We start from the raw sequence: 12,209 nt of genomic DNA on the forward strand, positions 1-12,209 counted from the left end.
GTACTTCGTTGAAAAAAAAAATATTATTATTTTGCTATATAAATTTGGTCAAACTTGAAAAACTTTGACTCTTCAAGATTTTTGAAATAACTTATAATTTGGGACGGAGGGAGTACATACCTAACTATGGAGATGCCTAAGGCGGTGCTGGAGGTGGGCTAATGGAGATGCCCGTGCGAGCCTTGGTCGTGTGGGTCACCGACTCGAGGTAGACCAAAGGCGGCGGTTCTGGCGCTGGCCGCCGTGGACGATGTCCGCCGGTGTCCGAGTGGAGATGAGCGCCAGATCGATCGAGGGGGCTTGCTTCCACGAAGCAAACTCGGTGTGGTGTTGCCATCCGAAACGGCCGTGCATCTCGTCACCGACTAGGAAACTGCAATTCCCCCCACCTCCCCGATGATCTCACCTATATACTGATGAAGAAAAGCAGCCAGAATCCCCGATCCACGACACGATAGCAGTGAGCCGCCGGGAAGATATGACGCCGACCAGAAGCGCCCGCAAGCGCCCGCGGACGCCCGAGGTGGCTCCCCCGCCACGCAAGCGCCGCGACGGCGGCATCTACGTCCCTCCGTACCGCGCCACCGACGACGAGTCCAGCTACGAGCGCCGCAGCTGGGACGCGCTGCGGAGGAGCATCACGGGGCTGGTGAACAAGGCGACCGCCGCCAACATCCGCCACGTGGCGCCGGAGCTCCTGTCGGAGAACCTGGTGCGAGGCCGCGGCCTGCTCTGCCGCGCGCTCCTCCGTTCCCAGGCGGCCAGCACCAGCAGCGCCACGGCCTTCACGCCGGTCTTCGCGGCGCTCGCCGCCGTCGCCAACGCCAGGCTCCCCTGCGTCGGCCGCCTCCTCCTGGCGCGCCTCGCGCTCCGCGCCACGCGCGCCCACGCCGCGGGCGACAAGCACCGGCTCGCCGCGTCCGCCACGTTCGTCGCGCACCTCGTCAACCAGGGCGTCGCCACCGACCTGCTCGCGCTCCAGCTCCTCGCGCTCCTCCTCGACCGCCCCACCGACGGCGGCAGCGTCGAGGTCGCCGTCGGACTCGTCACCCACTGCGGCGCCAAGCTCCAGGAGTCGTGCCCGCGCGGGCTCAGCGCCGTGTTCGACTCCCTGCGGAGCGTCCTCCACGACGGCGATGTTGACAAGCGCGTCCAGTTCTTGATCGAGGATCTCTTCGCCATCCGGAAGGCGCAGTTCCGGGCTCACCCTCCCGTCCAGCCGGAGCTGGATCTCATCGAGCCGGACGACCAGGTGACGCATCAGATAGAACTCGACGGTGATCAGCTCGACCCGGAGTTCCATCTTGACGTGTTCGAGCCCAGCCCTTCCTTCGCGCAAGACGAGGCGGCATACGAGGACCTCAGGCGAACCATGCTCGGAGTCGGAGACGACGACAAGATCCAATCTTCTTCTCCTGATGACGAAGAAACCGACAGCGACGACGACGCGTCAGAAACGGATCAGCCGCCGGCGGTCGTGGTCCGCGACCAGACCGACACCGATCTGATCAACCTTCGGCGGACCATCTACCTGACAGTCATGTCGAGCGTCAGCGCCGAGGAAGCTGGAAACAAGCTCCTGTCGGTGGTGCGTTCCGGCCAGGAGCCGGAGCTGTGCGCCATGCTCGTCGAGTGCTGCAGGAAGGCGAAGGCCTACACGAGCTACTACGGCGAGCTCGGGCAGCGGCTGTGCGCCGTCGACCGCGCGTACCAAGCCGGCTTCGAGGCCTGCTTCGCGGGGCACTACGCGGCGGCGCACCGCATGACGACCGACGAGCTGCGCGCGTCCGCCAGGTTCTACGCGCACCTGCTGGCCGCCGCCGACGCGCTGCCCTGGCGCGGCGCGCTGGGGCGCGTCCGGGTCACGGAGCAGGACACGACGTCGTCGTCGCGCATCTTCATCAAGTTGCTGTTCCTGGACCTCGCCGAGAAGCTCGGGGTCCGGACGCTCAGCAAGAAGAGGAACGACGACGATGCGGACGTGCGGGACGTCCTGTTCCCCAGAGACTGCGCCAGTAACACGCGGTTCGCCATTAATTTCTTCACGGCGATCGGCCTCGGAGGTGTCACCGAGGCCGCGAGGAAGCTCATTGTGTGAGGGTTTTTGTAGTGTCATCTATGTATACTGCTCTTTTACAGAAACTATTTTTGCGTTTTATTAGGATGATGAATATACCAGCAAGTCCACACATTTTATTGGCTCTGTGCTGTGTTTGTAATCGAATGCTTATAAATGGAAATGAGGCACAAGAGATTGAACGCATGATTGAGAGAATGAGAATAAATTATTGATCTATTGATCTCGATTTATATTTACAGTAGTGGGGAAGAGATGTGAGGAACAACATATGCATATCTTTGAATACGATCAGGTCCGTTCGTGTAAACTATGACACAGTGGCGAACTATACGATGAGATCACCACTGTAGATTTGGATTGAATTAAGTCTTGTGAGACGATTTAATTAGATGTATGTAATCATCCAAAACAATTTATAGGAATGATATGAGGTAACAATGTTGTTCATATATATGCAAACTTCGGTGGGAAAAAACATGACATTATGCATTTAACATTATGCATTTAATATCGTCTCTGCTCACCATCACAGCGCCCGCGGCATACGATCTGGTCATGTAGACGGCAATAGTGGCTGGTCACACGAGTGAGCGTAACACCGGATAACCGCAAACCAAGCCCCTCTTCTCCAATATCTACCTTACCCCGCTCGGCAGTGTAACCGGCCGCTCGGTATGATGATGTGGACAAACAAAATACTTATGTATTTTGCTGACATGGACGCTACAATTATGGCAAGTGGATTTCAGTTGTGTATGATAGTGTATTGTTTAGTTAGGCCTTGTTTAGATGTGAAATCTTTTTGGATTTCGCTACTGTAGCTCTTTCGTTTGTTTGTGGCAAATATTGTCTAATTATAGAGTAACTAGGGTTAAAAGATTCGTTTCACGATTTACAGACAAACTGTGTAATTAGTTTTTGTTTTCGTCTATATTTAGTGCTTCATGCATGTGCCGCAAGATTCGATGTGACGGGAAATCTTGAAAACTTTTTGGATTTCGGTGGCAACTAAACAAGGCCTTAGACAACTTGTATGTTGAGAAAAATATAGTTACTTGCTGATATAGACACTACAATTGTATGGGCTATTAGATTTTTAATTGTGTGTGATAGTGAGTTACTTAGTTGGATAACTTGCATGTTGAGAGAAATAGGTGGTGGGGTTTAGCTTTATAGTAGTATAAGATAAGATTCACAAACACCAAGTGTGCTGCCTTTAAACTGGGACCAGGCAACAAACTTGAAGGATTGGCATCAAGGGAAGGGATGAAATCTCTAGTTATGTTGGTGATTTGGGAAATATGGCAGGAAGGAAAGCAGGTCAATCCAGCAGGTACGGTGATGGAAGGCATATATATGATGAAGCAAAAGCCTGGGCGAGCATCTCCAACAAGTTTGTAAATTTCACTTGGTATATTTCGTGTTTTAGCAACTTGGTAAATTATTTGGCAAGTGAAAAAATGAATCATCTCCAACAACTTGGTATTCCAACTTGGTAAAACTAGAGAATGACTTATGAGACCCGCATGTCATTCACTATTTCCGATCTGTCCGAGGAAATTGTTTGACGCTACAGACCGTCGGGAGCCGTCGCGTCGCCGTCGGGATGGGTGGTGGTCGTCCAGGACCCGTGTGCTTGCGAGCGCTCTGGAACGGGCACAGCACCAGCAAGTTCCGCTCGCGCCCGCGGCAGGTTCCGCTCGCGTTCGTGCCAAGGCCAACGGCGGAGCTCGCGTCCACGACCTGGCGGAGCTCGTCCGGTGGAGCTCGCGGGTCGTTGGGTGCTGAGGCGGAGGTGGCGGACCCACGGCGAGACGGAGCTCGTGCCCGGCGGCGTGGCTCGGCTCGATGGAGGGCGGGGAGAGGACGCGGTGAGCGAGGTCGTCGGATCGAGGAAGCAGCTGCCCTGGCGACGACGGAGACGGGGGCCGCGTTGTCGGCGACGAAGCCCTGGAGGCGTCCGAGCTCGGCAAGGCGGCCAACGATGGAATCGGACACCCTCGCCACGGCCCTCTTCGTCTCCTCCGGTCGCAGTCGCGGTCGGACTGCCCACAAGACCGCCTTCCCGTCGCGGTCGAGGACGGACGCGCCTGTGCGAGAGCAGGCCGCTTGCCTGTTGCTCGATCGCGAGGACCCGGAGGCCGCCCGTCCAACTGAGAGCCGGGGCGTGAGGCCCTCGCCGGTGTTGGCGTTGGCGGCCGCGCGGCCGAGGCCACGCGGGGCAGCGGGCGAGCAGCGCGGGCGGATACGCGCGTGGAGGGGGTTTTTTCCCAAGTTGCTATTTTACCAAGTGGATATTGGGACTTGTTGGAGATGAAATTTTGTGTTTTTGCCAAAAAAAATATAGAATACCAAGTGGATATTGGGAGTTGTTGGAGATGCTCACTAGACTTCAGCAGGTGCTGCGCGAGGCAGATTTCATCAGGAGGTAGGAGTAGATGATGAGCACATTCATCAGTCAGCAATGGTGAATGATCAAGTTGCTTTTGTAAATTAGCCATGTGTAAAACTCGGGGTGGCTTGGACTGCTGAACTCCAAGCAAAATTGTTGCTAGTGCAGCGCTTATGCTGCCCAAAGTTCTTGTAAATTATCTCTTCTCTTATCAATGAAAGCCGGTAATGAATCTTTAAAAAAAATACTGGGACTACGGAAGCTGCTCGTTGTGAGCCTATGAGAGACCTTTAGGCATTATTTGGATGTATTCGGATTCGCATCAATCCACATGTGTTGGGGTGAGTTGGAGTAGAACTTGAAATAAATTCCACCCTAATCCACCAACACATGTGGATTGAAGTGAATCCGACAACATCCAAACAAGACCTTAGTGGTGCGGAGCTGCGACTAATAAATGGTGCAGCAAATGATCATCTTGACAAATGAACAGGATACACACATGCGAGCACGTGGAATACCGTGTTAAAAAAATGTTCACGTTCTCGTCAACGCGTTGCTGCGAATCCGTTTTTCTTATATCAACCAGACTCTAGCAAGTAATCCGCCCGTGGCTATATTTCTTTTATTTTTTGAATGGGCACCTATCTTTGTATTGATCAAAGAAAATCAAAGAAGATATTACAAGTAAGCGGCCTGAGAGGCCACAAACAGGCATTTCTGTGCCTGCAAGGCTTCAGGTTCTTGCTTCTTCTTTAATTTGTTCAAATGTAGTTCAGCATTTCTTTCCTTCTGAGGCCCACTTTGGGACGTACGTAGTCTATAAAACTTTTTTGTTTCCCGTGTTTCCCTTGAAAATGAACTCATTCATGTAAATTGGTACAAAATTCCAGCGTTCCAAAAATAGGTCCTAAATCTTCATGCGATGAGGAAGAGGAGGGAGTAAAGCCCCTTTTCATTGTTCCGACAGCTAATCCAAATGACTTCTAATGCTGTTTAATTTTTACTCCATGGTCCGTGAGAGCTTCAATTCTTAAAATCCGTGTCAGTCAAAAAAAATTTAAGTTTGACCAACTTTATAGAAAAGAACATCAATATTTATGATATAAAATGAGTATCTTATAAAAAATATATTATATGATAAATCTAATGGTACTAATTTGGTACTATAAATCTTAGCATTTTTCTAAAAGTTCGGTCAAAGTTTAAAAATCTCCACTACTATATAATTCACCAGTTCATAATTTAACTAAAAATGCACCCCATAACCTACTACTACAGTCATGAGCTACACTAAGTACACCCAGAAAATTACACCCACAAAAATCTGTCTTTTGAAATTAAGGAACAAGATTAACTCTAATCTCTCATTCCTCTAACTCAATCACATCCAAACACTCGGATCAAACTCATCACTCACCTATTCATCCCTCGGTACCGCCCTCTCATCATGATGGACTCTGTCTCTTCCCGAGGCAGCCTAATTATTTCGCTTTCTCCTATTCTCATACGACGCACTCCGCAACGGAAGACGGGGAGACGCAAAAGCCAGCGCCCTCCAGAGCGCCGCCACGCCGGGCGCAACACCTTTGTGCGGCCAGGACTCCGCGACTAGCAGCCTCCACGCCGGGGCGCCGCCAGGGATCCACGCTGGGCCGACGCCAGGGCAACGGGCCGGCCAGGGCGCGACGCCGGCCACGCCAGACGGTCGCCGAGGCTCGCGGCCCCGGGGCGGCGCTGCCAGGACTCCGCGCCCGGAGGTCGCACATGGTGGAGGAGAGGATGAGGTTGCGAGAGGGTCTAGGCGCAGCGATGGAGGGCGAGAGCTACGTTGTCGCCAGGGCGGCCGCCAAAGAATGGGGAGAGGGATCGAGCCGCTACCGCTAGCGGTGGCGATCGTTGGGATCTCGCCGCCCCACTGAGGATGTGGCGCCAAACGGATCTAAGGACGCCTCCGCCCTGATGGTGACTGTAAATGAGGCCGCGGCTCCGGCATAGGCGCCAACCAAGGTGAGTTCCATTCCCTGAGTCTGGGTGGGAGCCGATGCGGGAGGTGCGCAAGCTGGAGGGCAACGTTGACGTGAAGCTCTCTTCTCTTCCTATGCCCGCGACGAGCTAAACGCATTGGGAAGCCGGATAGGCTTCAGGACGGACGGCCCGCCAGCTCGCGACCCACGACCTCCACATCGTTCTATCCTCCTGCGACGCCGCCAAGGGTCAGGACACGACAGGGAGGCTCCTGATGACGTGTTCGTCAGCATGCTGGATGCCACCATGAAGCAACGTGACACAGATCAGAGCGGCCAGCAGCAGCAGCAGTGAATTTAAGTTATAGGGTTGTCGCAAGCACACAAGGGTCTGACTTTGCCATGGTAGTAACTAACCGGCAAGCAAAGTAGGCTGCTTGACCAGCCAATAGCGCACACGACTTGGCGACTTGCTCGACAAAAGTCCTCAACGCCAACCATTGGGTGGGAATATGAGTTTCAATGGTTCTTTTCTTTATTTTACTTTGTTAGTTTCGAATGCTTTGGCTTTGTCTTGATCTGTTATATATTTGAACTGCTTACTTATTTAGGTTCTTGGTGAAGATGGAATCTTGGAAGAGATGATTTTGAATGTTCCGGGGATCCAGCAACAGCAAGACATCCTTCTATCCTGTGCTAAAGTGTTTTAATGATTGATCAAACAGAGTTATTCTACATTCCTTTGTTGTCTACTAAATTTCTTAGCAGGGAAATTAATACTGCTATAATTCCTGGCATGACATTTTAGTCATTTTTGACTGTGCAAATGTGAGGATTGAACCTTAATACATGTTCTTACTGTACTGCTATTTGTTGATTAATTTTCCTGATGTATTTCATTGAGATATCATTTGCACATTTAGGATCTACAGTTCTCTGTTATTGTGGCAGTGATTTTGTAGCGGCAACCAGTCACAATTATCCATCTGCAAAATGGCAAGTTGATACAGTAGAGAAATAGCAAGATCTCATATTGATGTGCACATTGACTCATATATGTTAGTATTTTAGTGCAAGGGAATAATTCGTCCATGGCAAAGGCTGGTAAGGATGAAAACGGTCGGAAACGGTCGAAAAACTCCTAAATTGTTTTCTACTTTTACATTTGAAATACGAAAACGAAAACGAAAACGGTAAAGTCGGACACGAAAACGAACGCAAACTTTCGAAATATCAAGAATTTCGAAAACGAACCAATTCGAGCGGATTTATGTCGAACACGGTCGATATACGAAAACTCAATACGAAATACCGATGTGTAGTACTAAGTGCATAACTAAGTATATACACGATCAAGTTTAAGTGCATATAATAATTAAAAAGTGCATGATTCTTGGTCTTAGGTATTTATACAATAGCCCACACATAAATAAGAACAAGTAATTAATAGCTAGCAGGAACATAGCTAGCCACTAGTAGAAAGAACACAGATGCATGGTGAGTACTCTGTAATTAGGCTGTGTGACCGTGCAGTTGACTAAATTCGGTTTAAACCAAATTTTGAATTCGAAATATTTCAAATTAAAAGTAGAAAAGTAGAAAACGGTCGAAAAATGTCTAAACCGTTTTCTACTTTTACATTTGAAATACGAAACATCTAAAATACGAAAACGAAAACGGTAAAGTCGAACAAGAAAATACGAATTCGATCGGATCCAATATAGAAAGCGGTTCGGTTCGGGATATTTCCGTTCCGTTTTCATCCTTAAAGGCTGGTGGCACACTCCATCCCTCTTGTGTAAATCATATTGTGTTTTAGCATATTTCATTTTAATCTTTTCAGATTGCAATGATTAAATCTTAGATGGGAGATGGTGAGGTTCAGAGTGGGTTTGATAGCAAATCAGTTTCCTTTTTTATCTACCAGGATGCTTATGAGACCAGTATACCATGGTAACATTTTTGACAATCTAATTTGTTTTGAAATTATATTTTTTTTTACCTTTGTTCTTCTGCATGTAATTGGCTATTTTACTCATAATATAGCTCATCGATGCCATTTCATGGTTGGAACAATGGATATGCCAAGAGGGAGTAGAATTTCTTCGTTCACTGCAGCAAGTAAGAAAAGTATGAGGCATGTATTCTGGACCATGGACGTGGAGAAGTGGCGACGTCTTTCTCCATCGTCCAAGAAGCCGTGCTGCCCTTCTTCTATCCGCTGTAGCCTCCTGTATGAAGAGCTGCCACCCCTTTCCAAGGTAAAATCACTGACCCAGTAGAATAAGGTACCTGTCAAATTTGGCTGTATCCTGGGATTTTTTTGGCTGTATTTTTTTACTTGAAAAAGCATGTATATAATGAGTGCTATTTGTGATAGTTCACCATTTTGTTATGTGCAGATTTCAATTCATTTTTGTAACACACATAAGCAATGTCATCGATACTTTCAAACATACTTTGGGGGATCACTACAAATTGTTTGCAAGAAGGGTTCAGTCGAAGAACTTAGGTTATGGTTCGACAAAGAACTGAAGGTGAGTTCCTCATCTTCCCTTTAACAACTCCCTACAATTTGTTGCTATAAAATATTACGGCCATGAGTAGAACCAATGACTGTTGTGTAGACATATTACCACTAAAACATATATGTAAAAATTATTCTCACAGGATCGAAATTTCATTTGCTAAAATTTGAATGTTCCTGAAGAATTTTACGTCCAATATATACATGTTGAACGATTGCTCTAAGTCCTATGGAAACATGCAAAACTTGATAACAATGCCGATGTCCATTGCCCTTTTTGGTTACTGTTTCATTGTGTTTTAACTTGCAACCTGCTCTCTACTAGCTTTGGGTCAATATGTGTTGCATAAATTTCACTTTTGAATATTTCTCTGAATAGTTCTGTCCCCCGAATTGGATACCTATATTATTTCCAAACTTCTAATGACATATATTGCAAGGCAATGCTCATCTTCATTTCTGTTTCCAGCCTCGTGATTGTCTTACTACTTCCTTGACGAATGGAAGTATATTAAAAAGCAAGCACTCCCCACAGTTCATCACCTCGCCAACATATGATCCCCTTGGTAAGTTGGCTCAATCAAAACATCTAAATCTTGCATCACTTGGGGCTCAAACCGTATCCATGTATTCACTGATCATGCTTCCCATGACATGATTTTCAGTGCTTGCCAATTCAACTGTAGAGATCATGACACAGTTCAATGAATTTGAGGTCAGCCTACGATGCAACTATTGCAACGGAGCACCACCGCCATGGCCGCATCTCTTGCATAATTACGAATTTATGATAGCAGAAGGTCCTTCCATGAGCACCTAGATCCACGGAAATTGGTCCCTGGGATATTGAAAACCATTTGTACATGCACACTTGAAAGGGAACTGCGTCTTTTCATCCCCGAAAGTTATAATCTTTACTATGTAACATTGAAGGTCGGATGTGGTTGTCAACGTGTACAAAAAAATCTGTAGCTAGAGGGTGCCACTGTTTTAAGGTCTCCGGTGTCAGGTTTTGATGTAACTAGGAGCATACCCCGTGCGCTACTGTGGGAATTACAGATTAGTGGATTGTGTAATATAATGATGTGGACTATACTTATTTGTCTTGTTGACCTGGACACTACAGTTGTCATGTGTGCTATTGGATTTTAATTGTATATGTGGTAGTGCATTGCATGTTGAGATAAATAGTTATTAAGATTTTGCTTAGTGCATTTTAAGTGAATATAGTATTGCATTGCTTAGGTGGATAGCTTGCATGCTTAGAGAAGTAGTTAGTGGGGTTTAGGATTATAAGAGTTATAGATATTCTAAATGGTGTTGGGTTCACGGCTCAGTGTCAAAATTTTGTCTTGAGGTAGGATTATCAAGTAATAACATTAGACATGTAAGTCGCCCTTCATATCTACCATGATACATGGATTAGCAGATCAGGAGAGAACGGCCAAAGTCCCAGGAACCGTAGGCAATGCAGATTTTGAAATCAGAATAGTGTGATTTTTATGTACATTCTTAAAATTAAGCCGTAGCGTTAGCACGGGCACTATACTAGTTTTAACTTAAAAAAATCCTAAAAATTGAACCTTTCAAGGACAGAGCAAGTACCAAACTATCAAACATGTTTTTAAGTTGCATGTAATCCAGTACATGTTCAAATCAAACTCCATAGACATGGGCAAGAAAAGTAACTACCACGAACTTGTCTTCTACTCTGGAAATGGTGGGATGCTAGAAACAAGGCAAATGCTAGTGAGCCAATGGCGTCATGCATGGATTCTATATTCAGTGAACTCTCCATCGGGGAAAGCAAAACGGCTCAGACCCAAATCCCTCGACAACGATGGAAACCACCGCATCAACAGTTCCTGAAGATAAATGCTGATGGCAGCTTTATAAAGGAAGACAATGCGGGAGCCTGCGGATTCATTGTTCGAAATTATTTAGGTGAACCGGTGCTCGCGGGGGCTTCAAATATTAGTCCAGCTCTGGATGCACTCTCAGCTGAAACGTTGGCATGCTTGTTTGCGTTGGAGTCAGCACAGCAGGCTGGCATTTCCTGGATTGGACCTTGTTTAGGCCTTGTTTAGATGCACCTAAAAATCCAAAACTTTATAAGACTTTCCATCACATCGAATCTTGAGGCACTTGCATAGAACATTAAATATAGATAAAAAAAATAACTAATTACACAGTTTACTTGTAAATCACGATACGAATCTTTTAAGCCTAGTTACTCTATGATTGGACAATATTTGTCAAATAAAAACGAAAATGCTACAGTGTCAAAATTCAAAAAGTTTTTGGATCTATAGTTTACAAAACTTTTCAAGATTTCCCGTCACATCGAATCTTGTGGCACATGCATGAAATATTAAATATAGATGAAAACAAAAACTAATTACACAGTTTACCTGTAAATCGCGAGACAAATTTTTTTGACCCTAGTTAATCTATGATTAGACAATATTTGCCACAAACAAACGAAAGTGATACAGTAGCGAAATCCAAAAATTTTCGCAAGCTGAACCAGGCCTGAGTTAGAAATGGACTGCAGCCAATTGCGTGAAGCGACTACATCTCACGCCAGAGACATGGCACCAAATGGTGTCCTTTTCCGTAGTATCCGTGAGCTATTGTTTGATCATTTTAATTGTAATAAAATTTTATTATCTCCACGTTCTTATAACTCTACGCACCAGATTGCTAAGATAGCTTTAAGTTAGGACCCGGGTTAATCTTTAGTATGGGATGGTCCCCTCCCAGAATTTGTAAACAATCTTGTGGCTCGCGATTTCGTTGAGTCTACGTTTGTTAATAAAAGGCTATGAGGGCCAAACTGAACTCAAAAAGAAAAAGATTTATGCTCTTATTTAATGCGAAATTATTCTCCTTATGTTCTCTAAATTCTTTGTATCCAGGTACAATTTTTAGATATTTAAACACTGTATCTCAGTACCGAGTACTATGTATGCATAAGTAAATACGTCCTTTTTAAAAAGATCCTGTTTCTCAGCTATATCATTAATAAGGAGTTAAAGAAAACAAAGATTACAAGCATGAATTGTGTTGCCTCTTGCAACGGGGTGTTGAATATGTTCCAAATTCAATTACGCATTATCAAAGCCGACTTCTATCGGAGTGAAGCGGTGGCAGAAGTGGTCCATTGCTGTCGCCCTCGTCGTCACTCGGGGGGTGCGGGGGGCTGGTCCCCGCGGTACGGTATATATATCCAAATTAGGGTTC

General features: G+C 46.6%; 1 protein-coding gene across 1 annotated transcript; it reads left to right on the forward strand.

Moving 5' to 3' along the window:
• LOC8067787 (pre-mRNA-splicing factor cwc22) lies at nt 479–2,098 on the forward strand. Its single transcript, XM_002446131.1, has one exon. The coding sequence runs from the start codon at nt 479–481 to the stop codon at nt 2,096–2,098; it is 1,620 nt and encodes a 539-aa protein (XP_002446176.1).

Source organism: Sorghum bicolor, chromosome 6, assembly GCF_000003195.3.
Source record: "Sorghum bicolor cultivar BTx623 chromosome 6, Sorghum_bicolor_NCBIv3, whole genome shotgun sequence".
In the NCBI taxonomy this organism is placed as follows: Eukaryota; Viridiplantae; Streptophyta; class Magnoliopsida; order Poales; family Poaceae; genus Sorghum; species Sorghum bicolor.

Excerpts from the sequence above, each read along its gene's own strand:
- LOC8067787 (XM_002446131.1), top strand. The coding sequence starts at position 479 with ATGACGCCGACCAGAAGCGCCCGCAAGCGCCCGCGGACGCCCGAGGTG.